This window comes from Nannospalax galili, unplaced genomic scaffold (assembly GCF_000622305.1).
Source record: "Nannospalax galili isolate Female #2095 unplaced genomic scaffold, S.galili_v1.0 scaffold413, whole genome shotgun sequence".
Classification (NCBI taxonomy): Eukaryota; Metazoa; Chordata; class Mammalia; order Rodentia; family Spalacidae; genus Nannospalax; species Nannospalax galili.
In genome coordinates this window covers 317,159-337,406 of record NW_008333889.1, presented here as the reverse complement: position 1 = coordinate 337,406, position 20,248 = coordinate 317,159, and the positions used below count along the sequence as shown (strand labels likewise).

Below are 20,248 nucleotides of genomic sequence, written 5' to 3'. Positions count from 1 at the left end.
CTCATCTATGCTGCTCAATTCACCCTGCTGTTGGGGCAGCCACTAGGCATTTCTGCTTATCAGCTTCCCTTTGTGTTTCTGTTTGGTGAAGTACCAGTATAAAATCAGAGGGAGGGAAGATGAGGGGAGATTTATTCCCTTGGCTCTCTCCCTGTGTGGCAGTGGCTGGGTTCTTCATGGGACCCCCAGCTCTCAGCCCCTCCAGAGCAGCAGTTCCCACTCTATTCTGCCACTGCTCCAGACATCTGTCCGTTCCACCCTAAGGTTAGTAGGAGCCTCCCTCCACAAGAAATTCCTAAGAGTTTTCACCACCTTTCATGTTCCTAAATCCTGCCCAACTCTATAATGTTTGAATTGCAACTTTGTATATGACAAGCTATTTCCCACTGGATCCTAAATAGTAAGATCCCCTTAAAAATAAACATATATCAACTATTTTTTGCTACCCAGAAAGGAAATTGATAGCTAAGTTGTTTATCTGCACAGATAGTTTTTAAAAGTATAAGTGAATAACCCTAACTGGAATAGGGATAAACAATAAAATAGCATGTGTTTCAGTCTGGAAATACTTAGAACTGTTCAAGAAGGCAAAGTATGCTAGAAGCATACACATACGTAAATGATGAAGAAGTCTGAGTTCAGAGAAGTTAGGCAATATTTTACTGAATGTTGTCAACACCATTCTTTATTTTTGACATTTTGAAATAATGGCTAAATGGTTTTTGTATATGCCCATAAAATCAAGGGGAAAATGACAAGTGAACATGAAGGCTGACGCCAGCATCCTGCATTGGGAAAACAAATTTCACAAGCATCAATGCTGTGGTGACATTATTTTCCAAAATGGTAAGCAATTCTGTAGAAAGTTCCTAACAAAATCAAGTTCAGTCTTCTCTAAATTTACCTGGGAATGATTCGCATGTCGAAAAATATGTCTGCATAATAGAATATATAAAAGATGCCTTGCAACTGGTAAGTGAATACTCTAGGTCCAAGAAATTATAAGCAAGTTTTCACCTAGATATTAAACAAAATATTGCAACATCATTCATGATAAAAAAATACAGTTCTTCATTGTGCTTTACACTATTTCCAGAATATTCTTAACCTACCCATTAATAATTCATAATGAGAGAAAAAAAACAAAACATTGATTCCCTGAAATGTTTGCTAAACAGTATTACCATTCCTACTCAGAGAACCAGTGAACTTAAGGAGGCAGTGAAGGGAGATAACTTGGGTAGGGAAGGAAAAAAAGTAAAATCTACAAGTTATTTGTATGAAAAGGAATGCAACCAAAGAATACTATGTGATTGTACACTGTGAAAGAGTTGTTCTTTATAAAATAAATTCTATTAAGTAATTTTCAATTTGCAGAATCAAGCCTAAAGAAGAGAGATCAGGGAAGGCTACATGAAAGAAAAAAAAAATCTTTTGAGACTATTTTCCACACTTGAAAAGTTCTGGATATAGGTGCTTTGGGTAATGGTTTCAAACTGATATGTGTCTGAGCCAGTACCACAGATATTCCCTTAGTATTTTCCTCTATGTCTAGATGGTTCTTATGGCTACAAGCACAATGGCTATAGCTCTAGACATGGAGAAGATGAGGGAAGGGACAACTGTATCAATGTCTTTATTCTGTCTCATTTATCAAAACTGATGTCACATAGCTAACTATGCCTGCAAGAGAAGCTACAACAGTGAGATACCTTACCTGGGGTTGGAAACAACAAGAACGAAGATAATTCTAAGAACTTTCAATTGGGCAATTAACATTGTCAGCACTGGACATCATGTTGCAGTTTCAAGGATAAGAAATAAAACAATAAGTATAATATTTAAATTTCAAAGCCAACTACAGTCAAGAGAACAGAGGTCAACTTTAGCAAATACCTAAAAGAAAGTTTACTTAAATTCATTCAGACATGTCAAACAATCACTTCTCTCTCACACAAAGGTCTGTGCTGGGGGTGGCACTCCTCTGCAAAGCTGTTAGAGTCCCAGGCTCCTTCTAACTTGTTGCTTTGCTACTCTCTACAAGGAGCCACCATCAAATTATCCAAATGGTTGCTCAAACTCCTACTACACTAACACTGGTATGACAAGCAGCAGGAAGAGGAGAGACTTCAGGAGAGACATGTTGTTTCCCATTCCAGAAATGGCATGTATGTAGACTTATAGGCAACACTACTGTAACACCCACTAACCCAAACTTAAGCCTTTACACACACACACACACACTTCTATGAAAAAGTAGAACATACATGGGATCCTAATTTCAACTCAGCTATTGACACATCTTTGGAATGACAGTTTAACTCACCTGTTCGCCCTTATTCTCGCAAAACTCACTTTACTTTCTTCAGACATCTCAGTAATCTCTGACCTATTTTCTGAATTCTGTTAAAACTAAAGCATTGCTGCTACAATTTCCCATTGACACTGATGATCTCGGGGTCCCATTTTCGCAAGGAAGAAATAACCAAGCCAGGCGGTGGTCCCCAAAGCTGTGCTTTCAACCATATCCTCTGTGAACAATAATGCTCAGCCTCATTGTTAATTAAGGAAAGAGAGGAGAAGATAGTAAATATAATTTCAGTCAAACTGCCATCTCCCCAACTCAAACATTTTTACTCATAATCAAGGAGTAACCCTATTGGAAGTCCACTAGAAGAAGCCAAAAGGTAAGCAACCATACCCTAAGTAGAAGAAAGTAGAGCCAGATGCCTGTCAGTAAACTAAATCTTCATCCTGCTCCCTCTACAGGAAACACTGGCTAAAGTCTAAAAGAAAACAAGAAACATCTATTTGGATTAAGGATTTTCTAGAATTAAAAACATGAGCTGAGGAGAGAGTTTAGTCAATAAACTGCTTGCTTTATAAGCATGCAGGTGTGAGTTCAGTCTCCAGAATCTGTGTGAAAAAAAATCTAGAGACAGTGACATACACTCATAATTCCAGCACCAGGGAAACAAAGATAGACTTCTTGGGGCCTGCTGGCCAACCAAATCAGCAAGCCCTGGGCCAATGAGGAACCCTGTCCATAAAAACAGGAAGAATGGCTCCTGTGGAACAATACCCAAGGTTAACCTCTGGCATGTCCATATAGGCACATCCATGAACACACACACACACATACACACACACACACACACACACACACACACACACACACACAATTTCTTGTTAAGCATTAAAAGAGGAGTGAGACAGGAGACTGTGTCTTCTCTTTTAAATTCTGCAAGGTTCAGGCTGCTAACTACATAAATATATTTATTATTTTAATAAAAGCATAAGATTTTAGGCAGGATAATTTCAAATAGCATTACTTTGCCCCATTACTCATGATACTTGTGATTTAATAATATTAAATACTATAATGTTCTATATCATATCTTGGCAGCTTCTCTATGAAAATTCAAGTGGTTTCCAACTTCCACTCTTGCCATTAGGAGTGGGTAACTTGAATTCTGTGTACCTGGCATCCCCCTGGCCCCAAACTGTTCCACGGAAGGGTACTGTCCATCCTCAGAATGGGTCATCTTAGAATCTTAATCAGACCACTTCCTAGTGCTGGTTAAAACATTCCAATAGCTTAGCATCACACTTAAATTCCAAGCTTTAGGCCACACCCAAGCATTCCCCTTCAGCCATCTTGAATCTCTTGGAAGTTCTTCATTGAAAAAGCATATTTTCCTACCTCTAAACATTTTGAATTTGCTTTTAGAACAATCTTAGATACTCTTCTCACTTCTAAGTGGCTCCCATCTCTAAATGGCTCAATCCTTCACTTAATTCAAGTTCAATTCAACAGCTCACTCCCTTATGAGGCCCTTCCTGACCATCCTATCTAATATAGTAACTGACAGAAAACGTTCTCATGTCACTGTCCTGTAACAGGAATGTGTAGAGATGTATGCTCCTCCTTCATTACCTGTAGTAGAATATCAACTGTATAGGGCCTATCTTGTCCATATCTATACACAGTGGAACCTAAAACAGTTACTCTATAATAGCTGTTCAAATACTGCCTCAGTGGATGTTATTAAATTCAAAATGTCTTGGGGATGTAGAGATGGTTTAGTGGGATTAAAGCACTTGCCACAGAAGTGTGAAAACTTCAGTTCAGATCCCCAGAGCCTACATAAATGCCCAGTGGCTCAGCAATTTATTAATCCCAGTGCTCAGGAGCTGGAGTCAGGGGAACCCCAGGGCAAACTGGCTAGACAAAATCACTGAACTGGTGAGCCCAAGGTTCAAGTGAGAGACTCTGCCTCAGTATCAAGGCAGGAAGTAACTGACAAGACATTTGACACCAACCTCTGGCCTCTGCATGTGCACACACCTATGGCCATGCAAGTGAAACATTTCTGTACTTAATGTAACCTATGAGAACATTTTAAAGAGGAAACTAAAGGTCATTCCATGCTAGGTAACTATTCTCATGAAATCATCTCATATAATCCACAGCTGAGCTAAAATATAATTGCAACCTCGTTTCAAATCATATATATATATATGGTTTGAATAATATATGTATATATACTATGTATACACTATATATACACACACACTAGTACTTGCATAACTGATATGTTTGCCTTTTAACTTAGAAATGAAAGGAAAACAGCTAAACTTAGTAAGTACACAATTAACAGAAAACATTTACTCTTGACAACAACTTCATGATCATTGTCTTAATTGTACCACATTTGAACTCTATTTTATCATTAATTTCTAATTCACTTTTAAAAATCACAAGCACAACAAATACTCATATTTATATTTATGTAGTTCCCCCAACGCAAAAAAAAAAAAAAAAAAAAAAAATGTCTACACAGAGCAATAGTCCCAAAACTTATCTGTTGGCAAAGTTACCAAATCAAGCTGCTCAATTCTAAAGTAAGAAAGGCTGAATCCAGCTTACAAAATACACACAGTTTGGGAATGTCAATATATGAAAAAGAGGGTAATAGATGAAACTAAACCTAAAAGGAGCTGTTTGTGTCACCAATATTGGGGTCACCTTCATGCCACTGAATCTGATTAACACTTTCAACCCCACCTGATCTCTCTATAGCATCTGGCTGGTTTTCAACTTCCTCTGTCAAACAGACCTTCAATTTCTGTGACACAGAACATACCAGTTTTCTTCTTTTGTATCTGGCTGTTCCTTTCTCATTTCCTTTGTTATCTCAGCCTTCTAGTCTATCTTAAATCCCTAAATCTTTTAAGGCCAGTCATTAAAATCTTTCTTTAGGCCACCCTCACCCAAGGCCCTGCATCAATTACCAAACACATGATAACGTTCAAGTTTAATTCTTGTGTCCAAATCTCTCTCTTGAACACCAAACAAGTGAATTGTTGATCTCTATTTATTTGAAGGACCACCAACTTAGTAATTCACTTATTAATTTGCAGATTCTTATAGTAGTAAGTTGCACATTTAATACTTTCCTCTTAAATACATGAAGCACATAAAAATGAAGGCAAAAACCAAGTTCAAGGCATAGGATTCTAAGATTCAATGATCAAACTTTATGGAAATTCTTGTGGTATCATACCCTGGAATTTAAGTTTGCATGTTTACTTGGTCATTTTAGATTATCTCTGTCATTTCACAAGTATATTCTTCTAAACTAATGACCTTCATTATAAATAAATAGGAAGCTTATGTCTTGAGAAGTTTTAATTATAAATTCCTTACATAAAACATACAAGCCAGTTGTGCTGGTGCATGCCAGTAGGTAGGTAAGACGTGGTGAAGAGACAGAGGCAGAAGGATCAGGAGTTCAAGGCCAGTCTGCGCTACACATTTGGGGCTGGAAAAATGTTTAAGAGCACTGTCTCTTCCGGCAGAGGACCGAGGTTTGATTCCTAGTACCCACATGGCAGCTAACAACCCTCCATAATTCCAGTTCCAGGGAATCCAATACCCTCTTCTGACCGCCATGGGAATTGCACAATATGGGTGCACTTACACATATGCAGGTGATACACTCATACACATAAAATACAAATAATAAAAAATTTAAAAGTAGACTGCACTTAGTTGAAGCATGGATGAGAGACTAAAAAATGGGATTTTACCTCAATTCTTCTATTGACTCCCAGTCCAGAATGCATGCCATTCTTCTGATTAAGAAAATAAGGGCTTGGCACATGAAGGCTAGCATTTCTTTGTTACATTTCAGAATTGCTTGCCATGACGTTCAGCACTTTTTAAACTTTTTTAACTGGAGCAGTATTTTGGGCTGTAGTGGCTTTTTTCCCCTTTTACAGACAACCAAATTAAGACTCTTCTCTTTAAATAAAATTTGGAATATATTTCCCTAAATTTGAAGTAGTAAGAAGAATGTAAGCTTTGTAGCAGAAGATCTTCTTACCCACCTTCCACATAAAAAAATTCCAAGTTGATATAGAAATTTTTGTGTGTGTGTGTGTGTGTGTGTATTTAAAAGGGAAACACTATAGAGCATAGACTAATGATAAAGTTATAACCCAACTTCAAAGAAATGCCCAGTCACTTTGTAGCCTAAGAACAACACTGGAAATGCAATCTCTTAAAACAATGTATTTTCTCCTGTGAAGAAAAACACAATCATGAGTTAGGTAGTAGTAGATTTATACTGTGTCACTCCATCTGTCCCTAACTCTGGGATGAGTGAGCTGAACTGCCCTGAATCACAGGTATATTAGTCACTTTTCTGTTGCTGTGATAGAAACACTGACCCAAGCAATTTATAGAAGGGAGAGTTTATTTGAGCTTACAGTTCCAGGGGAATTATAGTCCATCATGGCAGGGAGGCATGGTGGCTGGAGGTGGCTAGAGCAGGAGCAGCAGAAGCTAAGCTTTCACATCATCATGCAGGCATAGCAAGCAAGAGCGAATGGCAATCTGGCAAGGCTTAAGAAATCTGTAAGCCCATCCCCAGTGACGTGCTTCCTCCAGGATAGCCACACCTTCTAAAACCTCCAAAACCAGTGCCATCATCTGGGGACAAAATGTCCGAACACTTGGAGCCTATGGGAGACATTTTCATTCAAATCATCACAACAGGTAACCAAATCTCATGAGAATGCTTAGAGAAAGCAAAACCCACATAGTATCCTATCACTTTTGATAACACACTGGTCACACAGAAAACAGTAAACAAAATGGAAAGCAATAAAACTAAATATGAGCAATTAGCAACAAAATGTTTCAAACGTTATTAAAATAAATATTAGGCAAAAATATTACGTAAAATAATCTTGCTAAATAACTTGTCTAACACATGCAAGGCTCTAGGTTTCAATCACCAGTACTCCCAAAAGATATTTTATACACACACACACACACACACACACACACACACACACATATGTAGATGTATGTGTGTATACATTTATCTATGTGTTATGGGGGCAGTGTATGGGGGTGGGTATATGTTTTAAAAAGCTATCATGGTGGCTCACACTTGTAATCCCAGAACTGGGATGGCAGAGACAGGCAGATCCCTGGGGTTCACTAGCCAACCAGCCTATGTACTTAGCAAGTCCCAAGCTAATGAAAGACTTCGTATCAACAAAAACAAGGTGTACATCTCCTGAAGAATTTTATCTGAGGTTTTCCTCCGGCCTCCACATATCTGCACACACACATGCACCTGCCCATATGTCCATGTACACACACACACACACACAAAAAAAAATTATGCATAACAACTTTTAATCTTAAAGCCAGTTAGGCCTGGGAAGACGAAGTACTTGCTATGCAAACATGAGTTTGAATCCCCAATATTCATGTAAAAAGCCAGATGTGCTGGTGTGCAGCTCTAACCGAAGTGCTTTTGTCGGGGAGGGGGGCAGTCAGAGGTAAGCAGATTCAGAGAACTAGCTGGCCAGTCAGTCTAACTGAATCAAGAGAGTTCCAGGTTCAATGAGACCCTCAAAACACAAGGTGGTGAACAACAGAGAAAGACATCCCATGCCAACCTCTGGTCTATAAACATGTGTGCACACAAACACACATACATACAGCCAGATTATAAGTTAATATGTGAAGGATGACTTTACAGCTCAGATAACTATATTCTCTGTCAATATAAACTTAAAAATCTATTACAAAACAGAAAACCAACGTCCTTTAGCCACTGCAATATTTGAAGTATCCTTCTGACTATTTGGTTCAAGGAAAAGAAGAAAACTTGAAATAGGATTAAATATTTAAACATGAATAAGCTTCGTAATTTAACATGCAGACTAATTCCAGACTGTACATACAGGTTTTGGATTGAATGTGAAACATACTCCAGATTCAAGTGTTTGAACACTTCAACCCCAGCTGGTGGTAGTTTTCTTGTTGTTGGTTTGTTTGATTTTGTATGTTGTGAAATCCTTGGGAGTCGAGCCTTGCTGGAGGAACAGCATCACTAGAGCAGCTTTGAGGTTCTACAACCTGGCCCCCTTTCCTGTCTGCTCTCTGCTTCCTGACTGCAGACACAATGTGACCAGCAATCTCACATTCCTGCTACCATGTCCTCTTCCCCATGATGAACTGTTTCTTTCTTAAATTGTCAGCAAAAATAAGCCCTTTTCTCCTTAGGTTGCTTTTGTCAGGTGTTTTATTACAGTGATTAAAAAGCAACTAATACAGAGCTAATTTCATAAATTTGCATTTTTTATCTTGTCACAAAGCAGAAAATAAAGCAAGCAACCTAAGCAAGAAGCCAAGTAAAAGAACCGCTCATACCTCAACTTCCCTTTGCCTCTAAAGTAAAAATCAAAGACAAGAAGTACAGAAACTACTGATTACTGATTTTTATAAAACATTAGAATGTATAAGGTTATAGGGTATATTTGTTAAAACAAGATCTGGCAAATCTAATGAACATTTTTGATGCAGGACTAGCTCTCTGTAGGTAGTAAGGGAAAGGGGGCCTTAGTGAGAACTGTAAGTTGTTCACATACATTACAGTAAGAACAGAGGCTGGGGTTTAAAAGCAAGTTTAGGAGTTAACACAACAAGGCCTGGAACACTGAAGAAGCTGAGTAAGAGGGCTTGTAATTGGGTATGAGCTAACCAAACCAGACAGATAACAGCTCTAGGCCAGTGACAATAGGCCTGCTGCCCCCTGACCCCCAAGCACAGTTATTTATAGTCTTGCTTCTAATGCACCAAATTGTAACAGACTAAACTGTATGGAAGGATAGTTTCCAACAAGAAGCTTCTGCCTAGGACATCACTTCAGTCCATCCCATAGACAAGGAGCTAAATATGAACTAACCAAGAAAGACCACAGCTACCTCTCAGTGGCTATGATAGAGCAACTCTCAGCCATGGCAAAGTTGATCATGTGAATGTGACAATTATGTAATTAACAGAACTTGAGACACCTGCAAGGTTAGAAGGTAATAATGCTGACCAAGTGACTAACAGCTAGTGGACAGTCGATGTCACTGACAAAGCTAGAGTCAGAGATGAACAAAGGCGGAGCTTCACTCACCCCTAACACATGAGTAGCACATGAACAGCACATCATCATCTCCCTAGTGGTGCCAGAGGGTCATGCATACAGCACGTGGGTCCTCCATTGGTTAGGCCCTTGACAGACCAAATAATCTCAATAGTGATTGTTTTAGCCTTTGTCCAGTTTCTGCCATGTTCCTATAAATTCCTAGGGAAGCCTTCAGTGGCTTTTCTCTTTCTTGGAAACTTCTCCTCCTCTCAGGTTTTCTCTCAATTTCTCAGTCTTCTACAAATATTCTTAATGATGCTTGTCTTGGCTTTGCATACTCCGATGCACTTTCATGTTTTAAATTTTCACTGGCATAAGACAACAAACTCAGAGCTCCTGTCCCAGGTGGACCTTCAACTGTCAGTATCTGACCACCTAGGTCCTTGGGTCACATACAACTGGGCTGTGAAAGGTCTAGTCACTCTCAAACCTTCAATTAATTTTTATTTTTTGTATCCTTGTGGGTCTATGTGTTTGTATGTGTATTTATGTGTGCAGGTACCTGTGGAGGCTAGAGGTTGACATTATGTGTCTTCCTCAAGTTCTCTCTAACTTATTTATTGAGACAAGGTCTCTCCTTAAACTTGGAGCCCACCTATTTGTCTATATTGGCTGATCAGCAAGCCCCAGGAATCCTCATGTCTGCTTTCTCAGCACTGAAACTGCAGCTGTGTGACACTGCACCCAGCTTTCTTTCACGTGGATGCTAGTGATCATGATTCAGGTCTTCATGGTTGTGTAACAAGGACTTTACCAACTGGGACATCTCCTGTGCCTGATGATGAATATTTTAAAAGGGAAAACATAGTTTAAAAGAATATTTATGGGGCTGGAGAGATGGCTCAGCAGTTAAGAGTACTGACTGCTCTTGCAGAGGACCTGGGTTCAATTCCCAGCACCCACATGGTGGCTATGAACTGTCCTTAATTCCAGTTCCAGGGAAATCTGAAGCCCTCTTCTGACCTCTACGGCAATGTATGATACGGATGCACTCACATACATGCAGGCAATAGACTCATACACATAAAATAAATAATTTTTTTAAAAAGAACATTTATAACTAACATAAGTAATACTGAAAAAAGTGAAAGAACAAGTTCAACTCTATGCTAACATACATTGAAAATCTAGAAATAACTAATTTAAATGGGATAATTGCCTGATTTCATAAAATCTAGATGAAGAGGAATTCTAATTGGCTAAAAGAAAGATAAAAATCTAAAATGGGTTCTGGATGTAGATAATGTAATAAGTAAATTCTTTCAAAATCCAAATATTAGACAATTTACCTCCTATTCTCGCTCCTATTCTAGAGCACATAGAAAAGTGTTTCTTATTTAACATAATTGTTTCTGAAAACCAAATCTATGACCATGACAGTAAAATAGAAAAATGATAGATCTTTCTCTTACATATGGGAATAAAACTAAAAAATTAAAAGTATGGCAAATTAAAAATCAAAAGTGTATTAAAAAATCATAGGCAGAAATTAACCTGAAATTGGAAATGCAATTTAATAGAAATCAAGCAATCTGACATATGACAACAAAACAAAATCGGTAATCCATCACTCAATGTGTAAGCAAAGGGAATTTTTTTAACAATCAGGGTCAATTTCTGATGTTTAATCTTATTAATGTCATAAAAATAAAAAGATAAGCAATTCTTTATTTAAGTGATAAAGAATATCTGTGTTAAAGCTGTAACCAACAACGTACTCACTGGTGAAACCAAAAGCACTTCCTGGTAAAGCTGAGGTCAAGAAAAGCTGGGGACCAGAACAAAGCCTGTTTTGGGCATTCTAACCAGCGCAGTGAAGACGGAGGGGTCAGCTACACCATGGGACAAGCACATCCCCATCAGCACCATTTCACTCCTTATCTAGAAAACCCAGGAAGATCAATACTAAAGAAGTCGATTGTGTACCATCAATATATACAATCAATATGACCAGTTAGAGCATAAAAAATTAAAGAGCTTCCCATTTCTCCATAATTAAATAAATTATAGGGAAAGATAGGATACAATAAAAAACAACAAAATAGAAAATGCTCAAAAATCATCTTAATTATAAATGTAAAGGCTCTATAAAATGGAAATATCAAAAGACTATGAAAACATGACTGAGGACTGAGGAAGCAGGCCAGGCTCTGAGAAGACTGACTACAGCAAAAAATATTGTTCCCAAATAGGCTTAAATTGACAGCTTATAACAATGGCATGGCAAATGGAGTCTATACAAATAGTGGGTACATGATAAGGAAAGCCACGTCCAGTATCTCATTTAATCATAGGAAGAATGAAGTATCCAGGGCCCAGTGATATGAAATGTGTTCATACTAGAGAAAAAAGAAGCCAGGTAAACACACTCTACTGGTTCAACACTTACCAAAGGCAGGAAGAAAGGGAAGAATGAAAGGAGCAACTTTTTTGACAGAAGGCAAAGTAAATAACAGCATCAAAAACTAAAATACATAATAATCATACATTGAAACTAGATCGTTCTGTGTACAGGAAAAAGGTTAAGGTATTGAAAGAGTTAACATGCAAAAAGATATAAACAGAAATACACAAATTATTTATAAATTATTGAGCATTAACCCAAGAGAGGATTTCTACTTGCTTTATATTTTACAATGTCGTCAGAACACTGGCTAATATAAAGCTCATATAGTAGGGACTGAAAAAATAGCTGGCAAATGAACTAATGAAACAATTGGTATGATTAAGCAGGGCTTAATGCTTAGTGATGAAAGTGGGACTTAATAAAAATCTGTGCTGCAACAATTACATAGCTATTTTTGGCAAAAAGTAAATTCAGCTCATCTCAAACTTTTATTTCAGATAGGTAATTGAGCACAAGTAAGAAATAAGTTATTAAAGAAATGTGAAAAGGGATCTAAAAACAAAGTGACCACCCCCTCCCCCAAAGATTGTCCTTGGTGCATGGATTTACCACTAGGGGAAACTAAAATCTCAGTTTAAAAAATGGGAAAAGAATATTAGACCAAAGAGAGGGAGGTGGGGGAGAGGGGGAAAGGAGAGGAGGGAGGGGGACAGGGAGATTGAGTCATCCCCACAAGCAATCAGAAAGGACCAAATTAAATATTTCAGTTACTAGATTGGCAAAAAATAATAATAACCTTTAAATCATTCAGGTCCTTTGCCTAGTAACATTTCCATTGTGAAAAATTCATCACCAACTTGAAGGTTATATAATGAAAATATTCACACCATAAAGTTTACAAAGTTATATGATAACACTTCTAGAAGTGGAGCAAAGAATCATGATCTTCTCCATTTATGTTACGATTTTTCTTTCTTTTTTTCTTTCTGGGACTCGAACCCAGAGGCTTAAACATGTGCTACCACTAAGCTGCAATTTCAGCTCCTCGTGGTGCTTTTCAAAGTAAGTTTTGAAAATGCAAATCAGTGACTAGCCTAATATAATTTGAGGAAAACAGAAGTTTTGATCAATGTCCACCAAATGAGTGTTAGAATCTTGAACATGATAAGAAAATAGTAAGATGCCTTTGAATCTTAAATGGCTTTAACGATTTTATTTAATAGGACAATTACTTAAGAATGTCTTCTACTGCTTTTGACAAGCCTACATGCATGACTGTTTCATGAGAGAAACATTCTGCCCACCAAGCCCCTGGACTTTTGTGAAATTGACTCTTCTTTCAGGCATCATTTTGTGTGCACTCCGTCTTTGGGATTTCATTACACATTCCTTCTGATGCCATGTGCAAATGAAAATAACCCTCATGCTTGCCCTTAGTGCCAAGTATTTATTTTCTGTTGTTGCTAGTGATCTATCTATGGTTTTATAATGAATTACAGCCCTAAATATAATTTAATGGCCTCCAGGATATAACCTAATTGAGGAATTTTTTTTTAAAGTCTAAATTAATGCACTACCATACTCACTATACTGACTCAAAGAATTCCGTATTATTCAGATGCCCTATCTGTTGTTGCTATTGTTGCTCACTGCTTAGAATATTCCTGTCACCTTTTTCTTAACGCAGAATGCCCATTTAGCTCCTCAGTATTCTTATTCATTACAAACAGTATCACCTTGCCAGGTAGAAAAAAGCCATTTTCCTGGGGCTCCTCTTTAGAACAGCAGTTTGTAACCTCGGCTGTACATTGAACTCACCAGTGCAGTCAAAAGACTCACCCCTAGAGACTGACTTCAATAGCCTAGAGTGTAACCACCAGGATCATGAGGGTTTTTTTAAGCTCTCCAGGTGACTATCATATGCAGCCAAGAATAAGAATTATATCTCCTTAAGAAAGGAAATCATATAAAATTCTTTAAGTAGCCTAAATACAGAGGTCATAAGACAAAATGTTAATGAATTCGGAAAACCTATTAGTGTTCAACTCTAAAGAATGTCATCTGTGCCACGAACCCTCATGATTGCCATGTCATCAAAGTACATAACCTCATATTTCACAGAAGTCTCAATCTGAAATTCATACAAAATATGTAAAAAAACTCAAAAGTAGCCTGCCTCAGAGTAGGATTCTCCTTTCAGAATTTCCATATTTCATAATCTGGCAGCTGGCAGTCAGCTTTCTCAAGTTTACACTTTTATTACATTTTCATCATGCACACATGCATAGTGTGTGTGTGTGTGTGTGTGTGTGTGTGTGTGTGGGAGAGAGAGAGAGAGAGAGAGAGAGAGAGAGAGAGAGAGAGAGAGAGAACGAACATGCACACAGCACGTATGGAATGTGAAGAACATTTTGCAGGAGTCAGTTTTCTCCTTCTAGCATGTGGGTCCCAGGAATTGAACTCAAGTTGTCAGGCTTGGCAGCAGGTGCCTTTTCTTTTCTCAATTTTCTTTTGAAAGACTTTAATGACCTTACAGTAAAACTGTGTTGTTTAGCTTGTGAGAGTTCAAATAAATGGAGCTGTTAAAACAAAAAGACACAGAGGAGGTAAAACACACAATCACAATACTTTATTTCACTCTATACACAATCATCACATATCAAAATAACAGATGATTTCATTTTTGAAAGAAAGAAGCAAACTCCAATATCACTTAATCCATTTGAGTTCTCATTAACACAATTCATTCCACCAAATTAAGTGTTATGGTGGCAGGACACCCTATGGAGGGTTAGATGAATCAGCTAAAGCAATAAGCATTTTCCTCTGAGATACCATTTTAAGTCCAGCTCGAGGTTTTTCTATAATGTGTGGTTTCCAACTCGCTCCCTAGAGGAGAAGGTATTCCCTATTATTAAAAGCAGCTAATAAATGTAACCCATCCCTCTGGTATTTGTACCACACTGTACCAAAGCCCAAGGAGCACAAAGGATAAATGATCCTGGTTCTTTTAGGGTATCACCAGGTCTACTGAAAACCTGCAGGCAAAAACCAAGGCAGACTGTGGGGGGTTGCCACTGAGTTCTTATCCCTCGGGTTTGATAATGGCACGGGGAGTGTTTCTCTGAAGTCATTAGTTCTGTGTCAATAGATATTTCCATTTAAGGACTTTCTGGAAGGATTGGGTAAGCCTTGCAGGTTTCAAAATATGTTTAAGAGTACAGGTTTCCACAGAGGACTAGAAGCTCTTTATACTTTGCCTATATATTTTCTTTCCTCTATCCTATAGCTCACTAATTCTTAGAGACACAAAGTAAAGATTTGAGACTTGAATATATCCAACATACTTCATGTACTAGGTATGCTAAGACCACCTAGTATCGGGCCCCAATTGTGTCTACAGCCCCAAAGGTAAAGCAGCCCAGGGAAGAGGAATGATGATTCTCAGCATTTGCAAATCTGTCACTCATTTTTAATAAAGCTGGCTTTCCTTAACTTGTGGATCTCTCAAGTCATTAGAATATTAAAAATAACTAAATACAACAGAAAGGACTTTTTCCAAAAGGAAATGAAAGCAGCGATTTTTACACAGGTTGAGTATGCCTATCTGAAATGCTTGGAACTAGAAATGTTTCAGATTTGAGACTGGCGGGGGGGGGAATTTGCATATATATTAAATAATACCCTGAGGATGGGACTTGTGCGTGTTTTTCACACACTGTATACACACAGCCTGATAGTAACTGCTGACAATATTTTAGTGTGTAACTCACCTATGACTGATCAGACATGAAAGGATCTACTTGTAAACACTAACAAGTTTAAGATTTTGGCACATTTGGGTTTGGGGCTTTCAGACTCTGGATGATTTCCCTGAGCTACAACATCCAAATGAAAGAGAAGCAAAGTCTGCTGCCTATTAGCTCATCCAACATTATATTCTCGCAGTACAGGTATGCAGATCACTTTTACTTAATAAACTTCTGTAGCTTCGCAGCATTGTTTTTACACATTTCTCAAACTTTGAGCTATCAAGGATTATGCAGTGATGATTTTATTTCATAAAATGCATTTAGTGTCATTTTAGGGTCAATATACAGAGAAATGCATAAACATGGCCTATGAATCAGACAGAAAGCTATTAGGTATAACTTTCACCTTTTAAATTCCTTCTTCCTAGTTTGTAGTTCAAAAAAATATTTGGCTGCTTTTCAATATTGATTATAAGAGTCAAAAATAAAAACACGAGAGAGAAATAACTTTACAAACTTATAGTGCCTGCTTAATCTATACTATTAGCTCTTGAAGTCACATGCACCATAAACATAGCTATGAACTTAGACCTATGGTGTAAACACATCTCTATGTGTGAAGACACTTCACCTCTTCTGTGTGGGCCACTGTTTACCACCCTAACCTTCTAACCACCAACGACCTCTTTTATTACTTTTTCTTCTAGGTCCTAAATTTTTCTAAAAGTCTGAAAAGTAACTACATTATTATGCTTGATTTGCTTGATTTTTTTTTTTTTTTTTTACTGTTTCTCTAGCTTCAACATTGATCCCTCCTTTAAATAAACCATCTGGAATCATCCAAGTGTCATGATTATTACTGTTAATTCTGTAATGGTGCAAACATAATCAATGTAATAAACATGGGGGTGCCAAGCAGTGTTTACTACTCAAATCATTTTTATGATGGCTACATGTTACCTTATTCCCCTATCATGCCTCTATCACAGAGGCTAAGCCATATTCATTTCTAGGATTTTCTGTAAAACCATCAATAGTCATTGAGAGAGCCTGATAAGCATCAACGGACCACCATTATTCCTTATTCTGTTGTTGAGTGAGTTGAAGTACACTAGTGAAAAAGCAAGACATATATATTTTCAGTTAACTGTGTATTTAATACTATTTAATATTCTTACCATTTCTGTGGAACATTTTAGTAGAGTGGGGGAAAGAAAAAAACTAAACAAACCTCATGACTCAGTTTTGATTCTTAAAACTCAAACAGCCCTAAGAGTGAAGGCTTTGATGACAAACCAGAGTCCTGGCCTCCAGGGTAAGGTTCTTATCTCTATGATTAATTTCTTCATTTACAAAATACCATTTCAGATCTCAATTCCTGATTCTCTAAATTCTCAAAATTGGGAGAAGTGAGTACGCAGCACTATGCATTTCAATGACAACAATTTAAGCTATTAAATCTTTTTACTGGCTGTCTAACTACTTGAAGATACAGAATAAAAATATACAATGGATTAGTGATTTTGCAATTATCCTGTTACTTCTTTTATAAAACCCAGCTGTATAATTCAAGATTTAAAGTAAGTTTTGGCATTAATTATTGGCTTGTGCATCAAATTCACATGAACATAGTTAAATTCTCATTTCTTTTTTCCTAGGAGGAAACCTGACTGCCAAGAATTGCTCCAGCCCCCTTTAGCAAGCAGCATGTTTTCAAAAAAGAAAAAAAAAGATGGAGGGACCTTTCAAATAAGTTTTAAAGATAAATACTTGGGTTTTTATAGGACTTCCTCCTTTAATAAAAATAAATCAGTTAAGTTCATTTGGTTATGCTCTCCAAATTTAAAATAAAAAACTTCTAAGCATTCCAAATAATTCTGCATAGCATATATACAGCCTTTTGCTTCTTTCTTGGAGTTTGAATTTATTTTTGTAATGTCTGGGTAGCATTACATCGATAGTTTCTTCAGTAGTATTGTGAATGCACCTGTTTGCCAATTCAAATAATTTATGGAGAAACAAACATTCTATTTAAACAGGAAGAGCCAGGAGAGCTGCGTTATTTGAACAACCAAGGGAAGAGTCCCCTTTCTTAACAAACTGTAACAAGTATTCACAGTACAAATCAACTGGTAGTAAATGACTTTTCTCAAAAGGAGCTTCAAAGGAAAATATTCCTAATAGAAATAGTCTCCTGTTTTCACTGGGGATTATTTTTACACATTAACACATTAAAAATAAGCTAAAACATAGTTTATTAAAATATAAAACAATGTCAAAGGTAAAACTTGACATTGGATGATGTTCATATACTTTGTATGGATTTCTACTGCAACATAAATGTAACGCTTCACACTTAGTTTAAGAATGACTACTGAAGTTGACATTTGTTGGACCTGCAGAGTTGAGAGGATATAATGGATGGCTTGCCTAGGAACAGAATTACACAAGCAGCATGTGAGTGTGGCCTCATCTTAGAGTGGAGTAGCAGGCTTACAATACACCAAGAAGCATTGAGTTTTCACTTGGGGAATGGCAGTTGTAACTATGTCAGTGGTTGGGTACTGGGAAATGCTACTTTGACCTATTTCTCTCCTCAAACATTAGCAGACTGCCTAGAACTGGTTAGATCTCTATCAGCCCATTCTAAGACTCTGTCAACTCCCAAGAGGGTTGGGTTACCTGAAAGGTATCTGTGATTAGCCTTCAGCAGTAAAGGATTACCCTCAAAGCATTCAAAACAGCTGCTCTTTGGTTCTGATTTTCCAAAGCTGAAAGGAACATTTTAGATCAATTCTCTTAGAAATGATTTAGTATGTAATTCAGTTAACCACTGGCAATTTCAGTTGTCCACCTATCCCCAAACTCAATGTGTTGTGTCCAATAAATACATACAGCTTTTAACATGCTAAGCATATTTCAATAAAAAAATAAAGATTAGTCAAATAAGGACAGGAGGGTTGCGGTCTACAGGAGGGTGTTACTGGGAAGTGCATAGGAGACTACCTACTCAACTATACTTGTATTTCAAAAGTCAATTCGAAAGGTTCTCAAATTTCTAAAAGAATTGTTTCATATGCTGAAGTTAATTTTCAGAACAGCAATAAAAAGCTGTGCATGTAGGTATGCCTTGAGCAAGTGACAATCTCTCCGGGCCTTCATCTCACACTGCAAGCTAAGGGCTCTGCTACAGATTTCTTCAGATCATTCTGGGTTCAGCATTCCATTAAAAGATTCCCTAGACAGTTTCTAATGCACACTTTAATCAAATAAAGGCAATTTGAATTTTTGTGTGTGTGACGCAGAACATCAGAACCCCGGGGTCTTGTTTGAAAACTAAGGTTGGTAAGCATTTCACCTACCAGAAACTCCTCATCTCTCTGAGCCAAAGCAAAGCATTTGCAGGAATTCTTTGTTTTTCATCAACAGTGGGCTTCATTAAGCCTGCCCAGGCCTGGAACTACTTACCCACTGTCACTCTGGATGCATGCCTCTCTCAGTGTATGCCTGACTGTAAGGCGACACAGGAAACTTAAAAATGTAACTTTGCTATACTCCAAGGAGAGCTTCTAGCCCTTTGCCTGAATGAACATTCCTCCCTTAACAAGAAAGTGTCCATGCTCCACCTGTTTCACCTGGCCACAGGCTCACTCTGCCCCACAAGCAGAGCCCAGCTCCAGCAAACCCACTCCACTTCCAATTAAAGTTGATGGGACCTGCATTCTAACCCGGTACCAGCCCAGCCTGCCCAGGTGCAACCACTGCAGGGCCAGCCAGCTCGGAAGTCAGAGGTTCGGTCTGGGTCTTAGGGATGGCGAGGTGAAGCTGACAGCTCCTGCCAGGTCCCGCCAGCCGAGACGACGAATGTTCGGCACCCTCATACGGGGCAGGCGAAAGGACCGTCCTGCCCCTTCCGCAGAAGGACGTGGCAGGTGCCGCGGAGCTCGGCCAGAAGAAAACCCCGGGGACAAGTGGCGGCCCGCGGCGCCGGGTCCCGAACTTACCTTCTGCTGCCTCCGGGCCATGTCGGTGGGCTGCTTGGCGTTGAAGGGGTACGCGATGCACCTCACCACGAAGACGTACAGCTGCAGGCGGATGCGCCGCTCCTGCTCCTCGTCCAGCTGCCGCTCGGGTTCGTCTCGCCCCTCGCTGAGCACCGAGGGGCTCGGGCTCCCGGGTCTGGCCGCCCCGCCGCTTCCGGAGCGCCCGGGCGCGTCCCGCCGTCCTTCCCGAGCCGCGGCCGGCAGCGCTCGCTGGGAGCCGCCGGGCGCCACCAGCACCTCGCGGCTCTCCTCCTCCAACCCCTCGTCCGACTCCTCCTCGCTGGAGGACGGGTCGAGCATGGTGCTCGCGGGGCCCCCGGGCTCGGCCCGCGCTCCCCCGGGCGCCTCGCCGCGCTGCTGTCCTCGCGAGTCCGAGGGAGCCTCGGGTCCGCCCGCCGCGGCCGCAGAACGAAAGGGAAAGTGGCCACGGCTTTCCGGACACGTCGAGTTAGGCGTCCGAGCGCTGGCTACCGACAGGGGCGGGCGGGAGCCGGAGGACGCGGCGCGGGAGAGCCGAGCGGGGATGCGAGAGGCGGAGTTAGCGCCGGGGGCGAGTCCGGCGCCTAGGGCACGCCGGGGACCGCTCGCCCAGCCCGGCCCGCC

The 20,248-nt window shown here is 39.2% G+C and overlaps 1 protein-coding gene across 10 annotated transcripts in view; it reads right to left on the bottom strand.

Moving 5' to 3' along the window:
* Cadps2 (calcium dependent secretion activator 2) overlaps positions 1 to 20,242 on the bottom strand; it is a 595,026-nt gene extending 574,784 nt beyond the window's left edge. For all 10 annotated transcript variants that reach the window (XM_017797106.1, XM_017797102.1, XM_008828867.1 and 7 more), the window contains exon 1: positions 19,607 to 20,242. In XM_017797106.1, the coding sequence (XP_017652595.1) occupies positions 19,607 to 19,945 (339 nt within the window). In that variant the 5' untranslated portion in view covers positions 19,946 to 20,242. The remainder of the gene's footprint in view (positions 1 to 19,606) is intronic.
* Positions 20,243 to 20,248: the final 6 nt, after the last annotated feature.